Source organism: Sinocyclocheilus anshuiensis, unplaced genomic scaffold (genome assembly GCF_001515605.1).
Source record: "Sinocyclocheilus anshuiensis isolate Anshui unplaced genomic scaffold, SAMN03320099.WGS_v1.1 scaffold339, whole genome shotgun sequence".
Lineage (NCBI taxonomy): Eukaryota > Metazoa > Chordata > Actinopteri > Cypriniformes > Cyprinidae > Sinocyclocheilus > Sinocyclocheilus anshuiensis.
The window spans coordinates 30,637-55,470 of NW_015552548.1; the positions used below are offsets into that span (position 1 = coordinate 30,637).

The 24,834-nt window shown below is 36.6% G+C and overlaps 1 protein-coding gene across 2 annotated transcripts; it reads right to left on the reverse strand.

Moving 5' to 3' along the window:
* Positions 1-596: 596 nt before the first annotated feature.
* On the reverse strand, positions 597-24,834 carry LOC107664300 (rab GTPase-binding effector protein 1-like). 2 transcript variants are annotated; one of them, XM_016454825.1, is made up of 19 exons: positions 24,694-24,834; positions 20,524-20,652; positions 19,550-19,753; positions 18,113-18,273; positions 17,829-17,948; positions 16,024-16,159; positions 14,429-14,607; positions 12,626-12,736; positions 11,604-12,062; positions 9,716-9,820; positions 9,490-9,606; positions 9,027-9,125; positions 8,303-8,443; positions 6,349-6,538; positions 5,365-5,376; positions 4,358-4,413; positions 3,923-4,021; positions 3,517-3,633; positions 597-2,423 (listed from the first exon to the last, which is right to left on the reverse strand). In XM_016454825.1, exons 1-19 carry the CDS (start codon positions 24,737-24,739, stop codon positions 2,322-2,324), a joined length of 2,583 nt encoding a protein of 860 aa, XP_016310311.1. In that variant the 5' UTR covers positions 24,740-24,834; the 3' UTR covers positions 597-2,321. The 2 variants fall into 2 exon arrangements, with proteins under 2 accessions (XP_016310311.1, XP_016310312.1); XM_016454826.1 differs by lacking the exon at positions 5,365-5,376.

Here is a 24,834-nt window from a genome sequence, read left to right on the forward strand (position 1 = left end):
TTAAAAACCATGCATAACCAAAGTCTTAAACATTATACATGTTGACATGAGATTAATATGATATTGGGAAGGGGATGAAAAAGGGAAATGGATCGGCTACTGACTACAAAGCCACATAAAACTTTAACTTTCAGATTGTTTTATTATATAGATATGTACAGGGATATGTACACAGTACAGTATATAAATCTGCAAGGGCTTCTGCATTTGCAACACAGCATGCAAAGAACAGAAATATAACCGTTGTTATTGTGAAAGTATCTGAACTCCCTCTTCACAAACCCGGTACAAATGACTGTCATGAATTATAACTTATACTGACTGGAGAAAAGTCTATTTAAAACAATTTTCTTTAAAAACGGTAGTCTCCTTGCCCCACATCAGTTATTAGAGTTCAAGCAGTGTCTGCTAATGAAAAATGTAGCTCCTAAAATACTCAGATGTCAAAACCACTGAAGTGAAACGCTTCTGTTGCTCTAGTGACACATGAAGCCACTGAAGTAGCAATTACATGAAGCTTACGTGTGTTTGCACAGGAACATGTGAGCGTTATGAAGTGCAACTTACAGATAATAAAATCAAACAACACCACAACACACCTGGTCATAATATAATGGACATATTCACACAGGAAAGCTTCTTCATCATCCTCATCAGATCACAACAGCAGCACTGGTCATACTATAGTAGCGTTGTTAAAGTTCTGTGTACTCATCAGATGTAGTTGATAAAGTGGTTGGATTTGCTCAGGAAACAATTCATTGTATTTATCAAGCTGCACATTTTAATATATGGAATATTTTGACTGAATTAAGATTTCCATTGACACTGACAACTTCCTCTCTTTTAATTACAAAATTAGCAGACATAATGTTCAACATGCAGATACATGGCTTTAACTATCAATTTTTTCCCAAATTTTCAGCCAATTTTCATTCTCAAGCCATGGGCGCTTTTTAAGGTTAATTCTACAGCCTGACCTATTTTTTATTTTATTTGAAAAAGACCATGCCATAATCACATGCCACTTTAGGTCTTGTAAAAAACAAAAAATAAACTGAATTTTTGCCATTTAGACAACTGAATATAAATCACACTTTGCACTTGTTTCCTGCAGTTGAGTTACATCGCCTGGCAACCGTTATTTTAAAGTAAACATGAACCAGAAAATGATTTAAGCCCTTGTTTCCCCCTTTTCTCATTATGATTATGATTTAAACTATCCAAATATGCTGCTTCGAGAATTTAAGGTCAACATGATCAACTTTGGTTCAGCGAATCCCATTCGCTTTTCTGTTTACGCCACACATAAGACAGACACAGACATGGTACACAAGATGCCCCTTAGTCCCACAGGGCATCACAATGACTGTAAATCATAAACATAGTGTGCTTTCATTAATATACACTCGGTTATAACTCGGTCAGTGTAAGTGCTGTTGCCGTATACTTGACACAAATCAAGCGAATGTCAAAATCTGACCAGAAGTTAACTGTAAAAATCATCAGTTGTGTTTGCAATATCCTTCTGAAAGAAAAAATATATATATTTTTACACAGAAAAATACGCAAAGACATCAGTCAGTTCCAAGAAAAGTAGCAGTAACTTCAAGCAAAGGACATCGATTTTGTTAAATTGCCAGGAAGTGGGGAAAAAAAAAAAGGACTGTGGAGGGTGTTTAAGACGATGGTTGTTGAGGAAAAGTGATCCGATGCAGCTAGTAATTACATCCCAGTGAAATGACTGGCGGACGATGAGAAACACAGTGTCGCTTGTGAAAATGTAGGAGGCGGATCAAGAAGGGAATCACAGTCTTGTGTATTAACTTAACTAACGCAATATACACAAATAATCTGTACACAAGTATGTACAAAACACTTCAGAAGTGTCCGTTTCCTTCACAGGTCACTGCTGCTAGCTTAGCAGATGGAAAGATGAGGAAGGAAGAGAAGAAAGGTGGAAGAGACGGGAACTTTGGTAGGGTCTGGGAATGGGAGAGTCACGCAAGTCGATTTTCTCCTTTCCTGAACTGAATGAGGAACAAAAGCAGCGTTTGTTGAAAGACCAGCAGCTCCTCGCGGCATCCGCAGTGGAGAACTGCATTATAAGACACAAACGCTTCACTCTAATAGAGCCGGGAGTCTTCGTGCTCTTGCGAACGCATGGACAAGCTGGATAGCAGTAGGAGAAATCAGTAGTGTTCACCGAGACCTGCAGGATCAAGTCTTCCTCGCTCGATTCGGTTTATCTAGATGGAGTCAGGCCGAAGATCTGGGGTACAGGTGGTGTGTGTGTGTTTCTGTGCATGGAGGAAGTGACATCATGTCTCAGGGAGCTGGCTGATGTCTGTTAGGTTGGTGCCGTTGAGGATGGCACGGATGCGCTCTAACGAGTCTGCTTGCCGGATACGCTCCAATTGCACCTGAAGGGAGAACAAGAACATTGTATCTTCAGCTGTATGCGTGTGTGTGTGTGTGTGTGTGGGGTAAAAAAAAAGAAAACATTTTTTTTTGTTTAAATGAAGGACCAAAAAAAGTCTCTTTAAAAAAAATAAACAAATAAATAAAATTTGAAATCTTACAAACCCCAAACCTTTGTGTACATTTTTATTTTTGCGTAATTTTATTTTTGAATTAATAAATGTATCATTTATTCTTTTATTTATTTATTTTTTTTACAAATCTCATGCTCACCAATGCTGCATTTGTTTGATCACAAATACAGCAATATTGTGAAATATTATCACAATTTAAAAATAACCGTTTTGTATTTTAATATATTTTTTAAATGTCATTTATTCCTGTGATGGCAAAGCTGTATTTTCAGCATCATTACACCGGCTCAGTGTCACATGATCCTTCAGTCATTTCTTATTATCAATCTTGAAAACAGTCATGCTGCTTATTATTTTTCTGGAAACAGTGATACACTTTTTAAGATTCTTTGACGACTATAAAGTTAAAAACGACAGCATTTTTATTTGAAACAGAAATCTTTAGTAATATTATAAATGTCTTTACTGTCATTTTTGATCAAGTGATCCTTGCTGAATATTAGTAATAATTATATATTGCTCAAACGTTTGACATTTTCAAATGGACAAATAAACACATTGTTTATTGAATTCTTGTTTAACAGTGTTAATGAAAATGTAATAAAATAATATAATCGCCTTTCAATTGGACAAATATATTGATTAAAAATATTTGATTAATTATTTAACAATTAATTTATTCATATTTGAACTCATTTTGCATTGACACTCCTATTCATTAAAAACATACTCTCACTTGAGGTGGATACCATTTTGACTTATTGAGATAAAAGCACAAACACATTTACGGAAGAAATTCCTAGATGTGTATCAAAAAAGTAGTGTGATTTTGCCTCAAGTCATATGACTGCATAATTCACTAGAAGAAGAAAAGAAAAGCTACCATCATCTCCCAGAAGGGTCTTGACGTGCTGTTGTGCCTCAAGCAGTCCTTCATGTTCTACTAGTGAGCTGTGTTTACCTGAAGGGTCTGGGACAGTTTGACGAAATCTCTCTGGACCTGCTCGCTGACATCCAGCTCTGTCTGAAGTCTCTGTGCCTTGTCTTTCTCTTCAAACACCTGAGTCTCCAAAGCACTCTACAACACACACATTTTTTTTTTTTTTGTAAATAAGGGTTTCACTTTACTTTATAATACAGGATTATATTAACTAAAACGAACATGCAATCTTTTGTTTGATGCAAATCCAACACTGCTGTTTGTATGGTCTAAGAATCCTGCTTATCTTATCAAATGATCCATCACATGCACAGGAAACTGACCAGACTCTGAACTTTGCGATGAGTTATGAGAAACATAACTCAAAGATGAGCATGCAGAAGTCTAGTGTGAAGGCAGAGCGCAGTGATCACATGGGGGTTCAGACCTTGCTGCCGAGGGCGTCTTTCAACTGTTCCTCCAGACTGTTCTTCAGGCCCTGGACGCTCTCCAGCATCTGGCTCTTCTCTGCCAAGCTGCTCTCCAGCTGTTGTAAAAATCAGCAGATTGGTCAACAAGAACAGACAAAAAAAAACAAACAAAAAAACACACTCCTATTATTACTTCTACTATTGTGAGAAAAATACTGATATTATGCATAAATACCATGCACCGTAAATATTATTTCTTATTATGTAATACATTATTGAGAAAAATGCACTTCTCAAATACTATTCTGCAAAAAAAGAAGAAAAAAAAAAAAGGCTTAATTTTCTTTTAGCTTTTGGAGTCACATTGACTTGGACAAGTTCTTGACCCGTTTTGTGACGTTCAAGCTAAAAGGTAATAAAAATCAGCAGTCTGCCTTGAACGTCTGCCCTACCTGCTCCTTCTCACTCTTCACTCGTTCCAGTTCTGTTTTCAAGCTGGAAAAAGATGCTATAGGTTGGAAGACATAAAAACAAAAAAAGCATGGTCACCTGCTATTGCTGTGTTTTGCATTAGTCAGACACAAACTCAACGCATGACTAGTTCTTGACAAAAACATGAGAACAAGGCAAGCGTTCTCCTCGGTAACAAGAGGAATCATTCGCTCAAAGATCTGTGTGTTAGTGCTGCTGAGCCAGAATGAAAACTGAAAAACTGTGACTTGACAATGAATTCGACATGACTTGGAAATTACAAGTAGACAGTTGAGGGTGTGTTTTTATGAATGTTTAAGCTAATAACTCCATCTCCTCAAGCTTGGACTACTGTATCTGCACCCCGTCACCTAAAGAATGCTTACAGCAGTATTACAGTTGCTCTGAACAGTGCTGGGGACTAACTAACTGAAAGATATGTAGCTGATACAACATCATTCAGCAGCATAATGTTTCAAAACAGTGTAGAATTTTCAATTACTTTAACAAGTAACAAAGCCCTACAGAGTAGCTTCAAAATAAATTGTGTGCCGCTTTCCAGCTGAGCGAGTTGAGGAAATAAAACTGTTAATCGTGTCTTTGCATTTTGCATTTGTAGAGAAATATTTAGTTAAATCATGTCATTCATCACCATGTCTTCAACTTCATTACTGTATAAATTAGGGCTTTTTAGGGGTGTTTTTTTTTAATGTAAATTACTATTAACATTTAAGTATCAATACTTAAATATTAATTGTTTTGCCCATATCCCAAGTTTAATTTCACTGAGCTGAACCCAACATCATGTGAAGACATATTAGTACAGTACACAGCTAAATGAAGTAGTACGCAGTGATGTGGATGTGATAGAGCAGGTTCTGTACACACAGTGCTAATGGGTTTAGGGGGGGGTGTTAGGATGGCGTCGGTGGTGCCAATATAGACAGACATGACCTAGACAAACACAAAGTCAGGCAGGGATTCATACCTTCCAGGATGTCTGAACACAAGTCACCAATGCAGAGAGAAGTGAAGGAGAAAAAGACAGTATTGAAATGCAAACCATGAGAGGTAGATAAATGTGTGCATTCCTCTGATTGAAGGAGGTTCACACAACCTTCATTGAGTTTAATCAGTTTTGTATTTGGATCAGAAGTTGGATTTGCTTACATTTTTCCAAACCGCTAAAGACTCAGATTTCAAAGCCTCAATGTAAGCCAGTGTAAACATCCAGTGCTGCTGAGCGAAGCTTTTGATCACTCAAGGTAAGGGTGGGCTGTATGAACAATCTTCTATCATTTCATAATGTACTTATTTTGGCATGAGACTCAACCTGAAAAGGTTTCTTTATTATAGCATAACCATGAATTTTCAATCATCTAGTGAATGAAATGCTTTATTAATGAACTTATTTTTTTCTTTTTAATGGGAACTTGATAGATGAAGTCTTGCTTCAGTGCAAAAACATTTTGTATCATATAATTGTATTCTATAATTATATTGAACTGAAAAGACATCAGTGGATCAGTTGCTTAAAACTTAATTGTTACCGATGTGCCCACAGATGTCTGTGATTGGACGCTCAACCGAAGTAATTATATTAATAAATAATACACACACACACACACGTATATATATTTATTTATGAAGTATATCATTGATATTTTTCAATTATTTTTCAATTAATTGTGCAGCCCATACTGCAGTTCCTCAAATCTTGTCCTGGAGGGCCAATGCCCTGCAGAGTTCAGCTCCAACCCTAATCAAACACACCTAAGCAAGCTCATCAAGGTCGTCAGGATCCCTAGAAAATCACAGGTGAGTGAGTTCGATCAGGGTTTGAGCTAAACTCTGCAGGACAGCGGCGCTCCAGGACCGGATTTGAGGAACCCTCTTAATATAAACCATCATGGCGTCCAACCGTTAGCTTTCTTTGTCTATCCAAATCAACTGATATCTGCAATCCACTCACCGATCTCTTCTTTACAGCCCTCTATCTCCAGCTGTAGAGTGTCCTCCAGATTCTCTTTGAGACACTGCTCTGCCTGAATCTGCTCCTTCAAGAACAGAATTTCAGCCTTCAGCTTTTCCTCCAAATGCTCTGCTGCTGTGCACGCAGAAACAATGTCCTCCCTGTACAGCAACACCAGCTTCTGAAGCTCCTAGGTGGCAAAATATTAAAAAACAAATAGTTTAGACTCTATAATCTGATTGGATGATCTTAGCAGTAAAATACCCAATTGTCAGCGCATATCAGTTGAATTTTATATTAATGCACAAGTTGCTACATCATTTTGCACAGTAAATTTCCACAACTTTTGATTAGGGGATATGTATTTTTTAAAATCACTTAAATAGTTTCCACTATTGCACAAACAAAAGTAGTAATTTTTACATAATGTTCTAAGATTTTATTTAGCAATTTTCCCAGTTCTTCCTACCAATTTCTAAGATTTGTTTAATTTCCCTGATTTTTCATAAATTAATATTTTATGAATTTTTCTTTCATAATTTTCCAAGATTATATCAATTTTATTTTTAATTCAGTTTTAAAGATTTTATTATTTTTCTCATTTTCTAAGATTTTATTATTAATTTCCCTTTTTTCATAATTTTCTAAGATGTGATCAATTTCCCATTTACTCATCCTCCTGACAAAAAAAATTATATCTAGAATATAGAATTTAATATACATCAGTGTGCAGTTATATATATATATATTTTTACATTTACATTTAGTCATTTAGCAGACGCTTTTATCCAAAGCGACTTACAAATGAGGACAATAAAAGCAGTCAAAACTAACAAAAGAGCATCAAATATATAAGTGCAAATGACAAGTCTCGGTTAGCCTAACACAGTACACGTAGCAAGGTGTATATATAAATATTATACATACACACACACACATACACGCAAAGAAAAACAAGTAGATAGAATAGAAAAAATAGAAAGCTAGTGTTTGTTTTTTGTTTTGTTTTTTTAAATAAAGAATAAAAAATAAAACAAGATAAATATAGATAAAGTAGAATTAAAATAGAATAGAAAGTGCTAGAGTTAGAGGGTCAAATAAAGGTGGAACAGATGTGTTTTTAGTATGTTTCGACTTGGACCCCTCACCTCTCCAAGATATCTTGAAGGACCTATCTGAGAGGTAAGACTCAAACCACTGGCGTGCGGTTCCTGAGATGCCATTTTCCAATAGGGTTGACAGGAGAATCTGGTGGTTCACCGTATCAAAAGCAGCAGACAGATCCAGCAAAATAAGTATAGAAGATTTGGAAGCCGCTCTTGCCAGTCTTAGGGCTTCAACAACTGAAAGCAAGGCAGTCTCGGTCGAATGTCCACTTCTGAAGCCAGATTGGTTGCTGTCCAGGAGGTTGTTCTGTGTGAGAAAGGCTGTGACTTGGTTGAACAACTCGTTCAAGTGTATATATATATATATATACACACGCATACACATGCATACATACATACATACATACACACACACACATATATATATATATACATACACATATACATACACACATATATATGTATATACTGTATATATAAATAAATAACTGCACACTGATGCATTTCAACCAACAATGCCTTCCTCAGAGTGTCTCAACAACAGCTCTTAACCATCATACACATATACATACACACATATATATGTATATACTGTATATATAAATAAATAACTGCACACTGATGCATTTCAACCAACAATGCCTTCCTCAGAGTGTCTCAACAACAGCTCTTAACCATGGTTAAATAACAGCCTCTTCTGTAGAATTACTGTTATTTTTGGCATATTTTCTTACTATGCTGCTAAAGAAGGGGGACCAATCAAACAGGGTGCGTTCAAGTGTTAAAACAGCTAGATGAAATGCAGTGGAATTGAACAGAAGGTGCATCTCACATATGTGCTGTAGTACCTGTACAGTGGCGGGCATGTGAAAGTCCTCTTGCTGCTGCAGCGTCATGTGAAGTCTGTGTTTACCCTGAAGACTCTCATTATCTCTCTGCAGTCTGTTCAGCTCTTCAGTCACCTGCTCTCTGGACTGTAGCAGCACAGCCTGAACACACACACACACACGCACACGCACACGCACACGCACACACACCACTTAGCCTACTAAACACCACACGCACACGCACACGCACACGCACACACACCACTTAGCCTACTAAACACTCTGGAAGCCACAAAAGCATATTTCCAAGTAAAGAGGAAAATGAACCATTATAAAAGAGGATTTTAAAAGAAATCTGCCAATGAAAATATCAGTGACCCTGAGAGATTCACCAAGCATTCCTCAGGTAATAACTAACCGACAGAAACCTTTCAAAGGCGATTTATTTAGGGTATCATGTCACAACAGCATCAAGTTTATCACCTTAATAGTGCAACTTCAGATTTGAAACAGATGTGCCTCAAGAAATTCCAGAAATCATGAATACTAAATGCCAAAAGACACTTCTGCACAGTAGTACAGATCATACAGGCATGAAGAAATTCAAAATAGGACTAGATCTAAACCAAGAGGTTCTTCATTAAATGCTTTCAATGGGAAAAAAAACAAAACAAAACATATGCTCTCACTGAAAGTCATCGAGGATAGCAAGTGAATGTTGTTGTGTAAGTGTATTTGGTCATACCATCTGTTCCTGGGTGTTCCTCTTGGCCTGGCTGAAGGCCTGTTGGAGAGTGCTTACGAGAGACTCAGACTCCTGAACTTTCTGCTTCAACTCTGAGATCTGTGCACCAGACAAATGAAAATGACTGAAGTAATTTGACTGGGAAGAAGAGTAATATTCAGAGCATTCTGCACATTCTTCACTTTTGTGAAAAATACTATGAAGACACTGTGGCTGTGTTCTAATTCCTGGTGAGCTGCCTAACCAGGCATCAAGGTACACTACTGTTCAAAAGTTCCCATTTTGGTTAGTATGCTTCCTTAGAGGTTGAAACATAACCCTTTTTAAAAATTATAAAGATGAACAATTACTGCACTTTCCTCACTGTATATGATGCTCCAATTTGCACGTGTGCGATCCCATCTAAGTTTAACCTGTCAACAGATTTGTGCTTCACTAAATCCATCAGAGAGATGAGCTTTACCTTGGCAGTAGTTTCCTCATTGGCCTGCTTGACAGAGTCCTCTAACTCCTGCCTCTCATTCATTGTCCGCTCCAGCTGATCGTTCGCCTGCCGCAACATGGCCTGAAGCTTTTTAACCTGAAGGCACCACCAAAGGAAGTTCACTGTATAACAATACTACAGAATGTCATTTTGAATCATTTCATTATGGGTCTTGTACGTGACTTTAGCGGCATAAAAAACAAACCTGATCTCGTGTCTCGGCCTCTTGTCCCTGAATGACCTGCAGCTGTTTCTCATAATTAGAGCACATATCACATCTCCGCCCCAACTTCCTTCCAGCGTTCTTCAACTGGGGGGAAACCACACCAAAAACAAACACAAAAAGTATTATTAAAGCATATTTAAGATCTCCGCTCATTGCTGATCCATTTCAAACAACTGTATGCTACACTGTTGTCACATGACCTTGTTACATTACATGTTTAAACAAGCAATGTCCAGTTATCAAACAGAGTTAAAACGATTAAAATTCACGCATTTTTGATCCAGATCATTCACCAAAATGCAAATTGAAAGTGCATTGCATTGTGGGATACAGTAACTTGTATTTCCTACAGAAATCTGTTTTTGCAGTGAGTCAGTAATGACAATGATTCACAAAACCTCAAGTTCACAAAACTTCATTTTGAAATGGACATTAGTGGAAGCAATGGAAACTTACAGTTCAGTGAGTCAGATGTTGATTCAGCAAACTGACTGATTCGGTGAGGAATTCGTTACACTGATTCAAACTTCAGAGCTTAAAAGAACTGGCTATGGTTACACTTTATGTTTCTGATTTACTAAAAAGAACCAGCTCAAAAGATTCATTTGTTTGGAAACTGAACTACCAATAAACTGGTTGCACTGGATGTTTCTGTTTCCCTAAAAAGAAAGGCTCAGTAGAGTCATTTGTTCATGGAATTGGACAACGGTTGCACTGTAGGCTTCTAACGGCCATATAAAAGCAAATGTGGTAGATCATTCATGAATTTTGCGGATTCAAAAAATCCATACTTAACAGTATAAATACTATGTAGTACAAAAATATTACAAGCAAAATGATAGTGCCACTCCAAACATAAGCATAACTCGTTTTAGATCACAACATACATTCACCGGCCACTTTCTTAGGTACACCAGCTCAACTGCTCTTTAATGCAAATATCTAATCCGCCAATCACATGGCAGCAACTCAATGCATTTAGGCATGTAGATATGGTCAATACAACATGCTGAAGTTCAAAGCAAGCATCACAATGGGGAAGAAAGGCGATTTAAGTGACTTTGAACATGGTATGGTTGTTGGTGCCAGACGGGCTGGTCTGAGTATTTCAGAAACTGCTGATCTACTGGGATTTTCACACACAACCATCTCTAGCTTTTACAGACAATGGTCTGAAAAAGAGAACAATAGCAGATTGGAAGAGGGTTGCCTAGTCTGAAAAGTCTCGATTTCTGCTGCATCATTTGGATGGTAGGGTCAGAATTTGGCGTAAACAACACAAAAGATTGGATCCATCCTGCCGGTGGTGTAATGGTGTGGGGGATATTTTCTTGGCACACTGTGGGCCCCATAATACCAATTAAGCATTGTTTAAACGCCACAGCCTACTTGAGTATTGTTGCAGACCATGTCCACCCCTTTATGACCAGAGTATAACCATCTCATGATAGCTACTTCCAGCAGGATAATGCACCATGTCACAAAGCTGAAATCATCTCAAACTGGGTTCTTGAACATGACAATGAGTTCACTATACTCAAATGACCTCCAGAGTCACCAGATCACAATTCAATAGAGCACCTTTGGGTGTGGTGGAATAGGAGATTCACGTCATGCATCTGCAACCTCCAATGTCAATCTCTGGGAAATGTTTCCAGCATTTTCTTGAATCTATGCCACAAAGAATTACGTTCTGAAGGCAAAAGGGGGTCCAACCCAATACTAGCAAGGTGTACCTAATAAAGTGGCTGGTGAGTGTATTTTCACTAACAAGGCTACTGTATAGCTGGGTTCAACAGTAAAGAAAACAAAATAGAGACAGCTGATACAAACAAAAACACCCGCTAAAAAGCATCTACTATCTGACCTCTTGCTGCAGCAGATTCCACTCGCTCTCGCTGACCAATCGGTAGCCAGACGGAGGAAGGTAAGCTGTATCGGCAGAATGAGAGATGCTGGACAGGAGTGATGCAGTTTCCTCCTGCTCTGGGGTCATGGCCTTAATGGCCTTCTCCTGGTCTTTGGTGAGGAGAAAGTGTCCCGGCTGGAGGGATGACATGGAGGAGGTGTCCCTGCTGTCAAAGCCCCCACAGTCTGCCCCCACTAGAGGGCCAAAGTCTGACTCGTCCAGCTGGCTAGCTGACTTGGCCTTGTTGTTTTGTCCACCCAGCCCGTGAGGCTGTAGGGCCCCTCCTGAAGAACCCAGGCTATCAGTGGACTGCACCCTCCGAAGCCCATCCTTATAAGGGTCAGAGCCGTCCGGACGGCTCGGGGTGTCTGCGTCCAGAGAGTGTAAAGAGCTGTGGATGCTCTGGCTGAGGTGGGACTGAGATCAAAATGAGAAAAAGAAAACAAGATGCTTAACATTTAAGGTAACGTTACAGTCAACATTGTAGATTTTAAGTTAACAATAATTAACTGAAATTCTATTTAAAACCAAAGTAATGATGATCAGTCATTCTTTTGTAACACTATACAAACAATATTTCAGCACAGTATTCAGCTATCATTTCTGCACTGCAGAAAGTCCAGTCATAAAAATGTATGGTATATTGCAGAATGTTGTGACATTTGGCAAATTATGGATGAATAAATCAAAAGTTGGGCTGTACACTTCATCAAATCGAAATATGAGGATTTTTTTTTCATGTTTTAAATTTAACAATAAACCTCTGTTGAGCAGCACTTTGTTTCCCAAAAAATAAAAGGAATTGTTACATTTTCATTTGATTACATTTTAAAGATTATTTACACTCTTATTGTTTGGTTGCCTTTGATTACAACCAGTAATTTATATAGTATATAGTATAATTACTAATATAGATAGTAATTTGTATTAAATCATAAATCCAGAAAAAAAGACAACACAGAATTTCTGAAAAAAAAAACCTCTTCTATGGAGAATCCGAGCAGAGAGTCCTCCACTGTTTCTCCATGCTCTGTCCCATCATCCTCACTGGCCTCTTTAGCCTGGCTCAGTCTTTCCATCTCATCCTCTTCCTGGAAAAATATGCAAATATTTGCATAAATGTACAGTAAGCGCGAGACTAACCAGGTGTCCTAACAAGGTGCAAGACGATAATGCAACAAGTGATAAATACTCTTACTTGCAATGTTGGCTTATATTCAGAATTTAAGAATTGGCTCCCTTTCAATTCATAAAATTAAATTTGAAGTGAACTGACACCCCACAGGATGTTGAATTGGAATTTGAATCAGAATTTACTGAAATGCCAACAAAAAAATTAATGTCAGTCAAAAAAGGAATTTCATTTATCTAACATAAGTTTTGCAAACAAATGAGATAATTACACGTCTAATTATCCTCGTTTAATTATCCCTAATATGTAGACTATTTTAACTGATTTGACATACTTCTCTGAACCAAGTTAAATAATATAAAAAAATTAACAAAATTTAGAGATAAATTAGTGCAGTTTGGGGAAAAGGTCTTCAGCCATGATTTATAAAATTAGTTAAAAACAAATAACTATTAATACCAGTGAGCCTCACATAGATCGACCCTCACATAAAAATACTGATACCAACTGTTTTAACTATTTCAATGCGGAAAAAGAAAACAAAAAACTTTAAAGAGGGGATAAATTAATTATGGTCTCATTGAAACATCACCAAACACTACATAAAAAGGCACAGCTAAATATGACATTTATTATAATAGGTTTATGTGAATATTGTTCAATTAAATTAAAACTCATACTATAATAACTTAAACCATTATACTATTATTACTAATTGTTATACTATTTTTAATGTTCTGTAACTGTTATAAACATATAATAATATAAACGACAAATATTCATTTATATCTGATAACAGATCACTGTAAATTGTAATGTAAACACATGCATTTTCTGAAAAGCTGTTTTGAAACAATCTGTATTGTGAAAAGCACTAAAAAAATTAATAAATAAAGGCCTGTAATATTGAGACTTACTCAATTGGATAAAAAAATAAAAAACCCACAAACATTTGATAGAGGCATCAGTATCAGTGATAGTGGCCTACATTCATACTACTTAGTAAAAAGAAACAATAAAAATTTGTTTCAAGAAACAAATAATATTAAATATTTAAAATACTGTGTTACTGTGACACTTTGTTACTGTCTTTCCATAGTAATTTGGAGAATGTGAAATATTAATCTGATTAATTATGCGATTAATCACAATTAGTTACAAAAATCTCTGATTAATTTATTTTTTAATTAATCAACAGCCCTACTGATCTATAGATAACGATTCAAACATTGATCTAGTGCTTCTAGACATACTCTATATGTTGTAATATATGTCAAATGTTTATGGGTAATACATACTGAAAAATGAAACACATTAAAAAATTGGTTTCTGTTTTTGTCGAGTCAGGCTCCACCCACAGTAAAGTTTCTTTAGTCTGAACTCCTGCTCCATATTGTTGTGTGTTAAACAAAAATGTTCTGACTGGCAAAGGTTTTTTTTTTGGAGCTTCATGAAGCATTTTAGCTTTTAGTTAGACCAGAAGAAAAAAAAAACCAATGCTGGAAGCTTGTTGCTTCATGTCTGGTTAGGACACAGTGCAAACAACCAGATCTTTTATACTTACTAAACAACCTCAATTGAGAATTGCTTTTAGTCTGAGCTTTAGAACGGATTCAATTAATGCTTCCAGTTCATTAAACAATAGAAGTACCTGGTCCCTCTTCTTCATCTCCTCCACCTGCCGCAGCTGCTCGGAGGACAGAACGCTCTCAATGCGCTGCATGTCTCGCATCAGCAGCCGCTGTGACTCCAGGAACTGATCGTTGGCACGTTGCCAAGTGTGTTTCAGCTGATTGTGCTGTTGTCGCTCCAACTCCAACAGGTGAACCACTGGAAGATAAGCCAAACTGGGCGTCACTCAACGGAAATCAACTGACTATGTACTCGGAATGGGATATAAAGGCCTCTAGCCTATCACGGCTCTACAGTACGAGCATTTCACTCACATTCGCAAGCGAAAATTACTGTGTGAATGTGAAAAAAATAAAAATTTTGGTGCATATGTGCAAGTGACACCTGATCAAAATGCATGATGTAAAACACCTTCAGCACAAACTAATGCATCTAACCTTATACCGAATAAACTAAATTTTACATTTGAATTGAGTTTATTACTATATAAGTTAACGGAAAAAGCATGCTGCTGTGTAGAGGAGTGTTCACACAGGATGCATTTGTTCTCTTTTTTGTGCGACTGACACCATGCGGAGTTAAATGCTGAGTTTAAAGACAGTGTCAAGTTAAAAATAGTTTAACTATTAAAAACATGTCTTGAGATCTTGCGTTCTGTTTCTGAATGCAAAAACACATCCTGTATGCACTTCCTGATATGACACTAAGGTGTAGTATAGTGCAAACTGCAATGCTTGTCAATAACTAATACAAAGCTATTGTTAAGTGTTATGACTACATATTATCCGTTCAAAAGTTTTGGATCGGTAAGATAAATGTAAAAAAAAAAAAAAAGAAAGAAAAAGAAAAATGGTAATATTGTGAAACATTTAATTATTTTAAATTACATTGTAATTTAAAATATATTAAGAATGACATTTAAAATAAATGTTTTCTATTTGAATATATTTTAAAATGTAATTTAACGTAATTTATTCCTGAAAGCTGAATTTACAGCAGCCATAACTCCAGGCTTAAGTGTCACATGACCCTTCAAAAATAATTCTAATATGCTGATTTGGTGCTTAAGAAACGTTTCTTATTATTATGAATGTTGATAACGGTTATGCTTCTTAATAGGATTTTTTAATGAATCTTTAATGAATTCTTTAACGAAGGAAGTTCAAAAGAACATCACTTGTTTGAAATAGAAATTTTGTAACATTTTAAATGTCTTTACTGTCACTTCGTATCATCTTAATGCAGCCTTGCTGAATACAAGTAGTAACTTCTTTATAAAACAAATATACATATATAAAGCCCAAAATAACCCTAAACGATAGAAGAAAAAACAAAACAAAAGAGTAATAATTAAAAGATTTTTTTTTTAAACATTTAGCATACATCAACTGTATCTTATATCAGTGCCTGCTAGGACATATGCTCTAACTTGCAGTTAAAAGTGAGTAAATAAAATAAATAAATGAAACTATACATAATATGCGGCAAACTAAAATTACCAATCAATAAACCAAAATAAGAAGAACATGTAAAATTACATAGTGTCAGAAAAAAAAAAACATACAGTGTTCTATGAAAATAAAATGTTTGCATAACAGTATTTTGGTCACATACCTTCATGTAGTTCTTTCCGAAGTTTTTCTGCGTCCTCTTGAAGGACAGATTTCTGGGTGTTGAGGACAGCAACATACATCTCCAAGTCTGTTCGGCATGATTTCTCAGCCTCCAGGACGTGATTGAGCTCCTTCACCTGGGAATTAACCAAGCACATGTTTCTAACTTTGTTTTTCATGATTAAAAGCATCCATAAACAGAGGCCTTCTTCACACAACCTTTACACTTCAGCGTCAAACAGCTGACTCAAAATGAACATTTTATGTTTGAAAATAAACCTTTCAACTTTACTACTGACTGAGATGATGGCTGCTGGATCATTGACTTCTACCAGCTTTTACAAGACTCAACTGATTTATTACTCATTCCTAGAGTCAAAATAATATCACAGTCATAATCATAACTAAAGGCTGTAATGTCATACATATACTGCCCTACAAAGGCAAAAGACCTTAACACGCTAGAGTGTGAAACTGAGAAAAATTACTTTAAAGATTTTTATTTGTCCAGACAAATTAATTATAGATAGGACACTGGAAATCTGGGAGTTAGATGTTTTAGTAATGAAAATTATCTACATAAAAAAATTTGAGCTCAAACTTGATTTTTACTCCTGTTTTGAAGTTACTGTACTCTGCCTTTGCATTGTCGGCAAAAAGTGAGAAGTCACGCCAATTAGGCAAAAAGGCCTATTGTTATATACAATTATTACATACATTATATACAATATTTGGTTCCTGATCACAATTTACAAAATCATTAGTAACACCTGTATAAAATCTAGTGATCAAGGCTGTTTCATAGGCTATAACATACAGTAATGTGACTGTATTCATTTTTTTTTTTTCTGATCGTAACAATCAGATAAAAAGTTAAACGTGAGTGGATACCGTTTTGCAACCAATTTATTTGCAATGTTCACTAACATTAAAGGATGCAAGACATAATGCTTAGAATGCTTGTGGATTTAACATCTCCGATGACGTTCACTGTCATGGATTTTATCTGGTTACAAGAAAATGTAGGATATGGATTTAATTGCGAACTGTTTCTACTGATTTTGTGAGATCATGCTACGCTTTCACGGCATTCGAGTCCACGCGCGTGCAGAAGTGGGCAGCCCCAGACTGACATGCTGGCACTGAGAGAATAATCTGCATTATAAAAAGAAAGAAAACGTTTAAAGAGTATTTACGATTAATTATTGTTGCCAAGTTATCTAGTCTTTTCTTGTTTACAGTGCTTTGTTAAATGGAGCAGTTTGGTAGATCGCGATCTGTCGGCAATTTTTTAGACAAACGAATTAGATAGATGTATGAAATAACACAAGCTACACCGTAATTTAAACACGGCAGACTTTAATGGACAGTAAAACAAAGGCAGAGCACCGTAACTCAATTTGAGCGTTCCAAAACAAAGTCAAAGAGCGGTAAATGGTGTTATACGGTATTCTGCCGTAGTTTCTCCTGAGCTTTTAGAAGTTACTGTTAAGATAACCCATTATTTTCTCGAAAAAAACAAAACAACGAAATTGACTCAAGATATTTATCCACATGATAAAGGAGGTCTTGAATGTCTCAAAAATATCAATAACTAATTTTCGACCAAAACGAAGTTACAGTCTTTTGCCTTTGCACGGCAGTATACACCCATGATTCTTTTGCCCAGGCGTGAAAATTTTCTATTCAAGAGGTCATGACAACCACATGAAAGGAACTAAATGACATAGAAATGAGTCACATCTAATAATATATCTGAACAAAACAGTCTGGCTCTCAGTTCCACTTTTTTGATGCACGTCTAACCTTCGCTGCCTCGAGTTCCTTAACTCGATCTTCTGAGCTTGACAGTTTGGCCTTCAGCGCTGCAATCTCACTCTCCATTGGCATCACCACCGAGCGTAGCTTCTCTGCGTCCTCCTGAGCCTAGATTAATACAAACCCATGCTTGCTAAACGCACCCAGTACCAACATGATGCAAACACTCTGGCTTTGAGTCACGATTCAGAGAAAACGGCTGTGCATTATCTCTTTCACAGTTCAGGGAAGTAAAAGGCTAAAAAGTAGCCACATCAAAAAGCAATTCTGACCTTCTTCATCTCGTTCTCTAAATTCTCCTCCTCCTGTCCCTCAGAGAGACGGCGGCGGAGCTCAGCTATCTCTCGCTCCACCCCGTCGCGGTACTGTGCCCACTGAGCGCGCTCCTGCTCCAACTTCTGCTGGAACTGCAACTTAACTTCCCGATCTGCATCTGAACATGCACGTCAAGATAAGGACTTATGCATCAAACGGAAAGCCTCATGAACACAATTTACATTCACGGGCAGAGATCAAAAGTAGAAATCTTGCTAATCCTTCCTTGCCTGGATAGGGTTCATTAATGCCGTTAACGATTTAACAAGGCTTACACTGAATCTGAACTCACACACGCACTGCAGACTTCTGTCTCTACACATCATGTGTTCCTCAAATGTTCATTTATTAAATATATTGGCTAATATACTGTAAAAATACATTCAGCGACTAACATGAGTGAAGTGCATTTAACACATTTTACTGGAGACAGACTAATTATCGGTATGTTCAGCAGTGCTTAAATATTAGGTAACACCTCTCAAAACTGTATACAGGCACATAACTAAAAACATACTCGTATGATCACCAAGACTGTATCTATCTGATCAAAAATACAATTAAAAAAAGTAATATTGTAAAATATTATTACAATTTAAAATAATAACTTAATATATTTTAAAATATAATTTATTCATGTAATGGCAAAGTTTTTTTTTAAACTAAAACTATTAAAAACATTTTTGTTAATTGAAGTAAAGCTAAAATAAAATGAAATAAATATTAGATGAAAAAAAATGTTTTAATGTTGTCCTGGCAGCTAATTAACATAAGTAAATGTATTAACTGGAAATAAATAAAAACTAAAACTGAACTAAAGCTAGAACTGAAATAAAAATAAAAAAACCTAAATAGTAACATTTAGAAAAGCTAATAATAAAAGACAAAATTACGTAAGATACATAACATTACTAAAAATTTAGATAAAACTGAGATAGCAAAAAAATAAAACAAAAGAACAGCATCTATCTGAAATAAAAATCTTGTATAAAGAATAAAATAAAAGTATTGCTGAATAAAAGTATTTCTTTCTTTAAAAAAAAAAAATAATAAATTACCGACCTCAAACTTATGTAGAACTAGATAATATGAAAAACAGCAAAAAATAGTGCCAAATTGTAAGTTATTTTATACCCATGGTTTCTTCTTAAACGCAGTGGCGTGATGGCATTGAAGGGTGCTCTCTTTAATTTGCTGCTTGCAAAATGTATTTCACTTTGTATTATTACTCAAAGCAGTATTAGTCTTGTCGCACAGCAGTTCAGTCACCTTCAGGATAGTGATGAATGATTTAGTTACCGTTCCAAACAGCAGAAATGGAACAATAAATAAAAAGCGGTTCAGCGTATCGGTTATCAGACACTTTAGCATGAAAATAATCAGTATCTTATTACCTTTCATAATAGCCTGCAGTGACGCCACCTCTTCCTGCCACTGCTGCTTGACCTGGTCGATGGCTTCCTGCTTTGTGCTCTCAGAGATAGTGGCAACCGCTTTGATGGTCTCCATCTCTGTTTTAGCCTCGGTCAGCTGCGTCTGCACACTGCTCAGCTCTGCCTGGGCCTTGTCCAGTATAGCAGCCTGCCTCTTCAGCTCCTCTGAGATATTTACAGGACAAGAACAAAGGTTTATGTAGAGGAACCGACAGCTTCAGTTCTGTAAGGCCACTAGCATCTGTTTCACTATCACAGCATGTCCTTATTATGACGTTTTATAAACTTTAGTCAAGTTGATAAAACGTCATAATGAGGACATGCTGTGATAGTGAAACATGGGTACAAACATAATTGGAATCTGTTTGCACCCATATTAATTACTGTTCCACTTGTGATCAGATCAGCCGAGACATTTGCCGAGATCCCTGCTAACATTGTTAGAAAAGTCTTGAAATGTATCTGGCTTAGTAGTTTCATCCTGCCCCAGGACAGATTCACTATGAAATAAAGATCTATGATGACGGCTGAACTGTTTGTTTGTTGTTCAGTCTACTGTATCTATGTGTGCATCCAGGCACAATGTGTAATGGATGTGTTACACGTCTACTGAAAGGATGAGAACTGAAAGAATTTGTTTTCCCTTTAAAACTGCATGTGATGATGAACTACACCTCTGCTAGGACACCTTTGTGAACTTCATACATCCAACAAAAAAACAAAAAAAGAAACAAATAAAAACAAAAACATAAAATAAAACAAACAAAAAACACAAATAAACTACAAAAACACAAATAAATAAAAACTACAATAAAAACACAAACTAAAAACAAACAAGCAAGCAAGCAAATCTAAAAACAAATATTTTCAATAAACAAAAAACTTTTTTCTGTATCTTACTGGTCCATCGGCAGATATTTTAAACAATATATTACCTTCTTTAGACAGATAGAGTTCCTTAAATTTGGCCCGCTTCTGGTTGAACTCCATCTCCAGCTGTTGTTTGAGCTTCAGGAAGTCGGTTCGATCCTGCTCCTGCTCGGCCGCGTGCTGCTGCAGAACCCCTGCTGGAGCAATCAAACATCCATCAGTGCCACACATTCACAAAAATCTACACCTCCAACCTCAGAAAGTAGGAATGCACGATTAATTGAAATTAAATCGCAAAGGCGATAAATCGAGATCAGGCAGAAGCTGCGATTGTCATGCGCATCTTTCAGTGAAGCACGGTTCTGTGATCAGTAGTAAATCTCCATCCGAAGGCCAGAGGGCGCTCTCACACGGAAACGCTAAAAACGCCTCGCAGAAGAAACACAGGAAATGCCTATAGTGGTTGTTGAATAAACAGAATATTTAACTGCTTTCATTGATTCAACGTGACTAATAAACACACGACTACGACAATATATGGTTTATCTGAGTTCGTCTTATTATAATTTTCATTATAATAAAGTATATAATAATACAATGCTAATCGACATAGCCTTTATCACAGCTTAGAATACTATGAAATATGTTGCGTGCTAGGGGTGTGCCATATCATACCGTCCACTGGCTTGATAATGATAATACGGGTATAATTTTTTACATGATAAAAAAGTGCCATATCGCGATATCAATGATATAGCGACATGATGACGTATGGCGGATATACGTTCCCTAGCGCGCACAACAACAACGCCACAAACCCAATAGGTGTGTTCGACTTGAAGCAGCGCTGCGCAGACTGATCGGTGTATGACATTAAAGTATTGCGAGAGCGATTCTAGAGCATATTCGAGCACACACTCTTACCTTCAAAAATAGGCGAGGCGCATATCTTTAGTGAAGCGGCGTGGAGAGCCACTTCTGGGACGCTTCTGAAACGTGCCGTGGCTCCACTGGTGTAAACACAAGCATTGACTAGAGTGGCCGCGTCGGAGCCGTAAAGGCTACTTATACTTACGTAAAGTATACTTCACTTTCTGCGTTCCGTTACGTCTCGCGCACAGCCGCACTACTTTCAGAGTATACTCAACCACGGATGAGCGCGGACGGACGAGCTTGACACATATGCGCAGTACCACCTGCTCTTTTAGCTGCAATCACCAATAAAACGTTGTTCCATGTTTTTTTTTATTTTTTATATATATCATCATAAATATCGTTATCGCAAATATTCTTGAAATATCGTGATATAATTTTGAGGCTATATCGCCCACCCTATTCTGTGTAAGAAACCACATCATCTCACAGAAGGATTTATTTCAAACACTCAACTGACATTATGAAGTGAGTTTGGAGTAAAAACATGTTATTAAATGTGGTATTTTCACGTGCTTTTAGATGGAGCAGCATTTACTACACAGAGCCGTAGTTCACTGACAAGCTACGCAAACAGCTTTCATAATCGCAGAACAAATAAAATAAAATATAAATACAGATGTCTTTAATTCAATTAATGCATCCTTGCTGAATGAAAATATTAATAAAAAAAAAATCTTACTGACCCCAAACATTTGAGCTGTAGTGTATTTTTACTAATTTCAAGCATATAAAACTTTAGTCCAATGAATAATTAAAAGACAGCTGACATTCTTTGGAGTTCACATGTTGGGAATTTTATTTGGGACAACTTGGATTCTCATTCACTAATCAAACATGTCACGGCCCTCTTTTGCTCTTTGGACCTTTACACAAACTACTTTGAGTTCTTACTGAGGTTCGGTGCAGTAGAGAGGCTTTTCAAGTGTTATAAAATATCTCTTTTTTTCCCAAACATGTGATAAACTCCATGGTCAGCAACCAAAGACTACAACTATTATGAGCCCCATGACATTTTACTGCTTAGAATTTCATTACTTTGGAGAAAAAATTACATTTAATAGATAAAAACAAATATAATAATAGAAATGACTATATGAATGAGATTATGTTTTGTTCTTTTTACTGCTGTAGCACAGATGCTTCATTTAATCAGAGCCACAGATGATGTGAATAAAGCTTCAGCTTGATTAAAAGCCAAATTAATTTAAATACATAGGTCAGTCAACCCAGAATATGTCAGGACAGATCATACATCTCTATTGTTGGTTTTTACTTTAATTAGGCCTAAATACGTTTGTACACACAAATATGCAGTACAAAGTGCAGCAAGTGTCTGTCAGATCTGTAAAAGACAACTACACCCACAGCAACCACAGGCCTTCAGGGATGACAGATGGCTATTTATCTGAACTTAACCTACACCAAAAATGTAGCTCAACGGGATCGAAGCAGCATGTGCATAGAGTAGACTTAATTGAAAATAATTGTTTCCATTAAATATCATGAGTGTCATACCTGACAGTATTAAAGGAATACTTCACACAAATAAAAAAAAGAAAATTTGCTCATCATCAGGCCATCTCAAATGTAGATGAATTTGATTCTTCGTTGTAACAGATTTGGAGAAATTTAGCATTAATTTACATCACTTGCTCACCAATGGATCCTCTGCAGTGAATGGGTGCCGTCAGAAAGAGTTCAAAGAGCTGATAAAAACATCACAATAATCCACAAAACTCCAGTACAACAATTAAATTCTAGTAGAAAAAAAACTGGGTGTTTGTAATTTTAAAAAATCCATCAATAAGACATTTTAACTTCAAATCATTGCTTATGGCTAAAATATAAGTCCTCTATAATATTGTTTTCTACAGTGAAAAAGCAGTCTTGTCTGAATCAGGAGAGAAATTAACACAGATCAAGCACTGTTTAGCGAAAACAGTCCCAAAACAGTTCTAAACAAATATGTGGATGGATTTTGATGTAAGAGGGCAACACTGGATGGACTTTTTCACTGAAGGAGGCATTATTATGTATTATGGACTATGGATTATTATGTATTTGTCCAGAAGCAACAGTTTAAAGTAACAAAAAAAAAAAAACGTTTCTTACAAATACACAGCTTTTGGACTGGAGTTGTGTGGATTACTTTTTGATTAAAAACATCACAATAATCCACAACCCTCATTCTGGCACCCATTCACTGCAGAGGATCCAATGGTGAGCAACTGATGTAACGCTACATTTCTCCAAATCGATTCAGATGATAAAAGAAACTGATCTACATCTTCTGGCCTGAAGGCGAGTGAAGTTTCAGCAAATTTTCATTTTTAGGTGAACTATTCCTTTAATGCACTGCAGGAGCGTATTTACTATCTACAGCACACACCCATTCACTGCAGAGGATCCAATGGTGAGCAACTGATGTAAATGCTACATTTCTCCAAATCGGTTCAGATGATAAAAGAAACTGATCTACATCTTCTGGCCTGAAGGCGAGTGAAGTTTCAGCAAATTTTCATTTTTAGGTGAACTATTCCTTTAATGCACTGCAGGAGCGTATTTACTATCTACAGCACACAAAAGACAAAGAAGATATATGACATCACAGAACTTTTTTTTCTTTTTAATCCACTATCGGTACATCCAATCATAAACTGGGTCTTTAATATTGCTCATATTTCGCTTAAAATGTTTAGAGTAGACTTGCAACATTTACCATAGTATTATAAAAGGTACAATAAGACCTTTACAAGTATTTCACACAAAAAAATTAAATAACATAGCACTTTTTGTTAGTGCATGCCATGGTAGTACTTATGTGGCATATACATTAATGCATGGCTAAAATCAATATGTACATCAAAACACTGTATAAATATAGATGCATGCGAATGACGCCATCATCTGAACAACATTACAAACAAGAACAAGCAGACATGATAATCAATGACTTGAAATATATAAAAGCAAACCCGTCTGTCCTGATACTCTTAAACACTGTCAGTCTAGCTGTCATCTGCTGGTGCAACATCATCATGTTGACCATATAAACACGCTTTTGTGTAACGTTACCTGTAGACCAGCAGAGCCAATGCTTGGTGCAAGAAGCGTTCTCTCAGAAGCATCGACACATAGCAAGCATGAAAGCATCATATGAGTGTTTTCATAAATAGGCAAAGCTCGTTGTCAGCCGGTTGACTGTTGCTTGCTAATCCGTGCACGAACAGGCCACAGGCCTACAACGAGCACAGCTAAATCAGCACGATAAACTTCTCCTTGTGGTGAAAGACGCTTACCGTCATGTTGAGGCGGCCGGGTGGATCCCGAGGCCTGCTCGGCCATGGTTTCCCGGAGCTGAGTTTAGAAAAGCGGCTCACTGAAGGAAAGAGAGGAGCGCCCAACAGAACAGGTTACCGGAGACTGAGCAACGTCATTGT

Excerpts from the sequence above, each read along its gene's own strand:
- LOC107664300 (XM_016454825.1), bottom strand. The coding sequence starts at position 24,739 with ATGGCCGAGCAGGCCTCGGGATCCACCCGGCCGCCTCAACATGACG. Across the intron at positions 18,274-19,549 it reads ACTGCAGGCTATTATGAAAG|ATGCAGATCGGGAAGTTAAG; the intron begins GTAATAAGATAC and ends GTGCATGTTCAG. Across the intron at positions 6,539-8,302 it reads ACATGCCCGCCACTGTACAG|GAGCTTCAGAAGCTGGTGTT; the intron begins GTACTACAGCAC and ends TTTGCCACCTAG.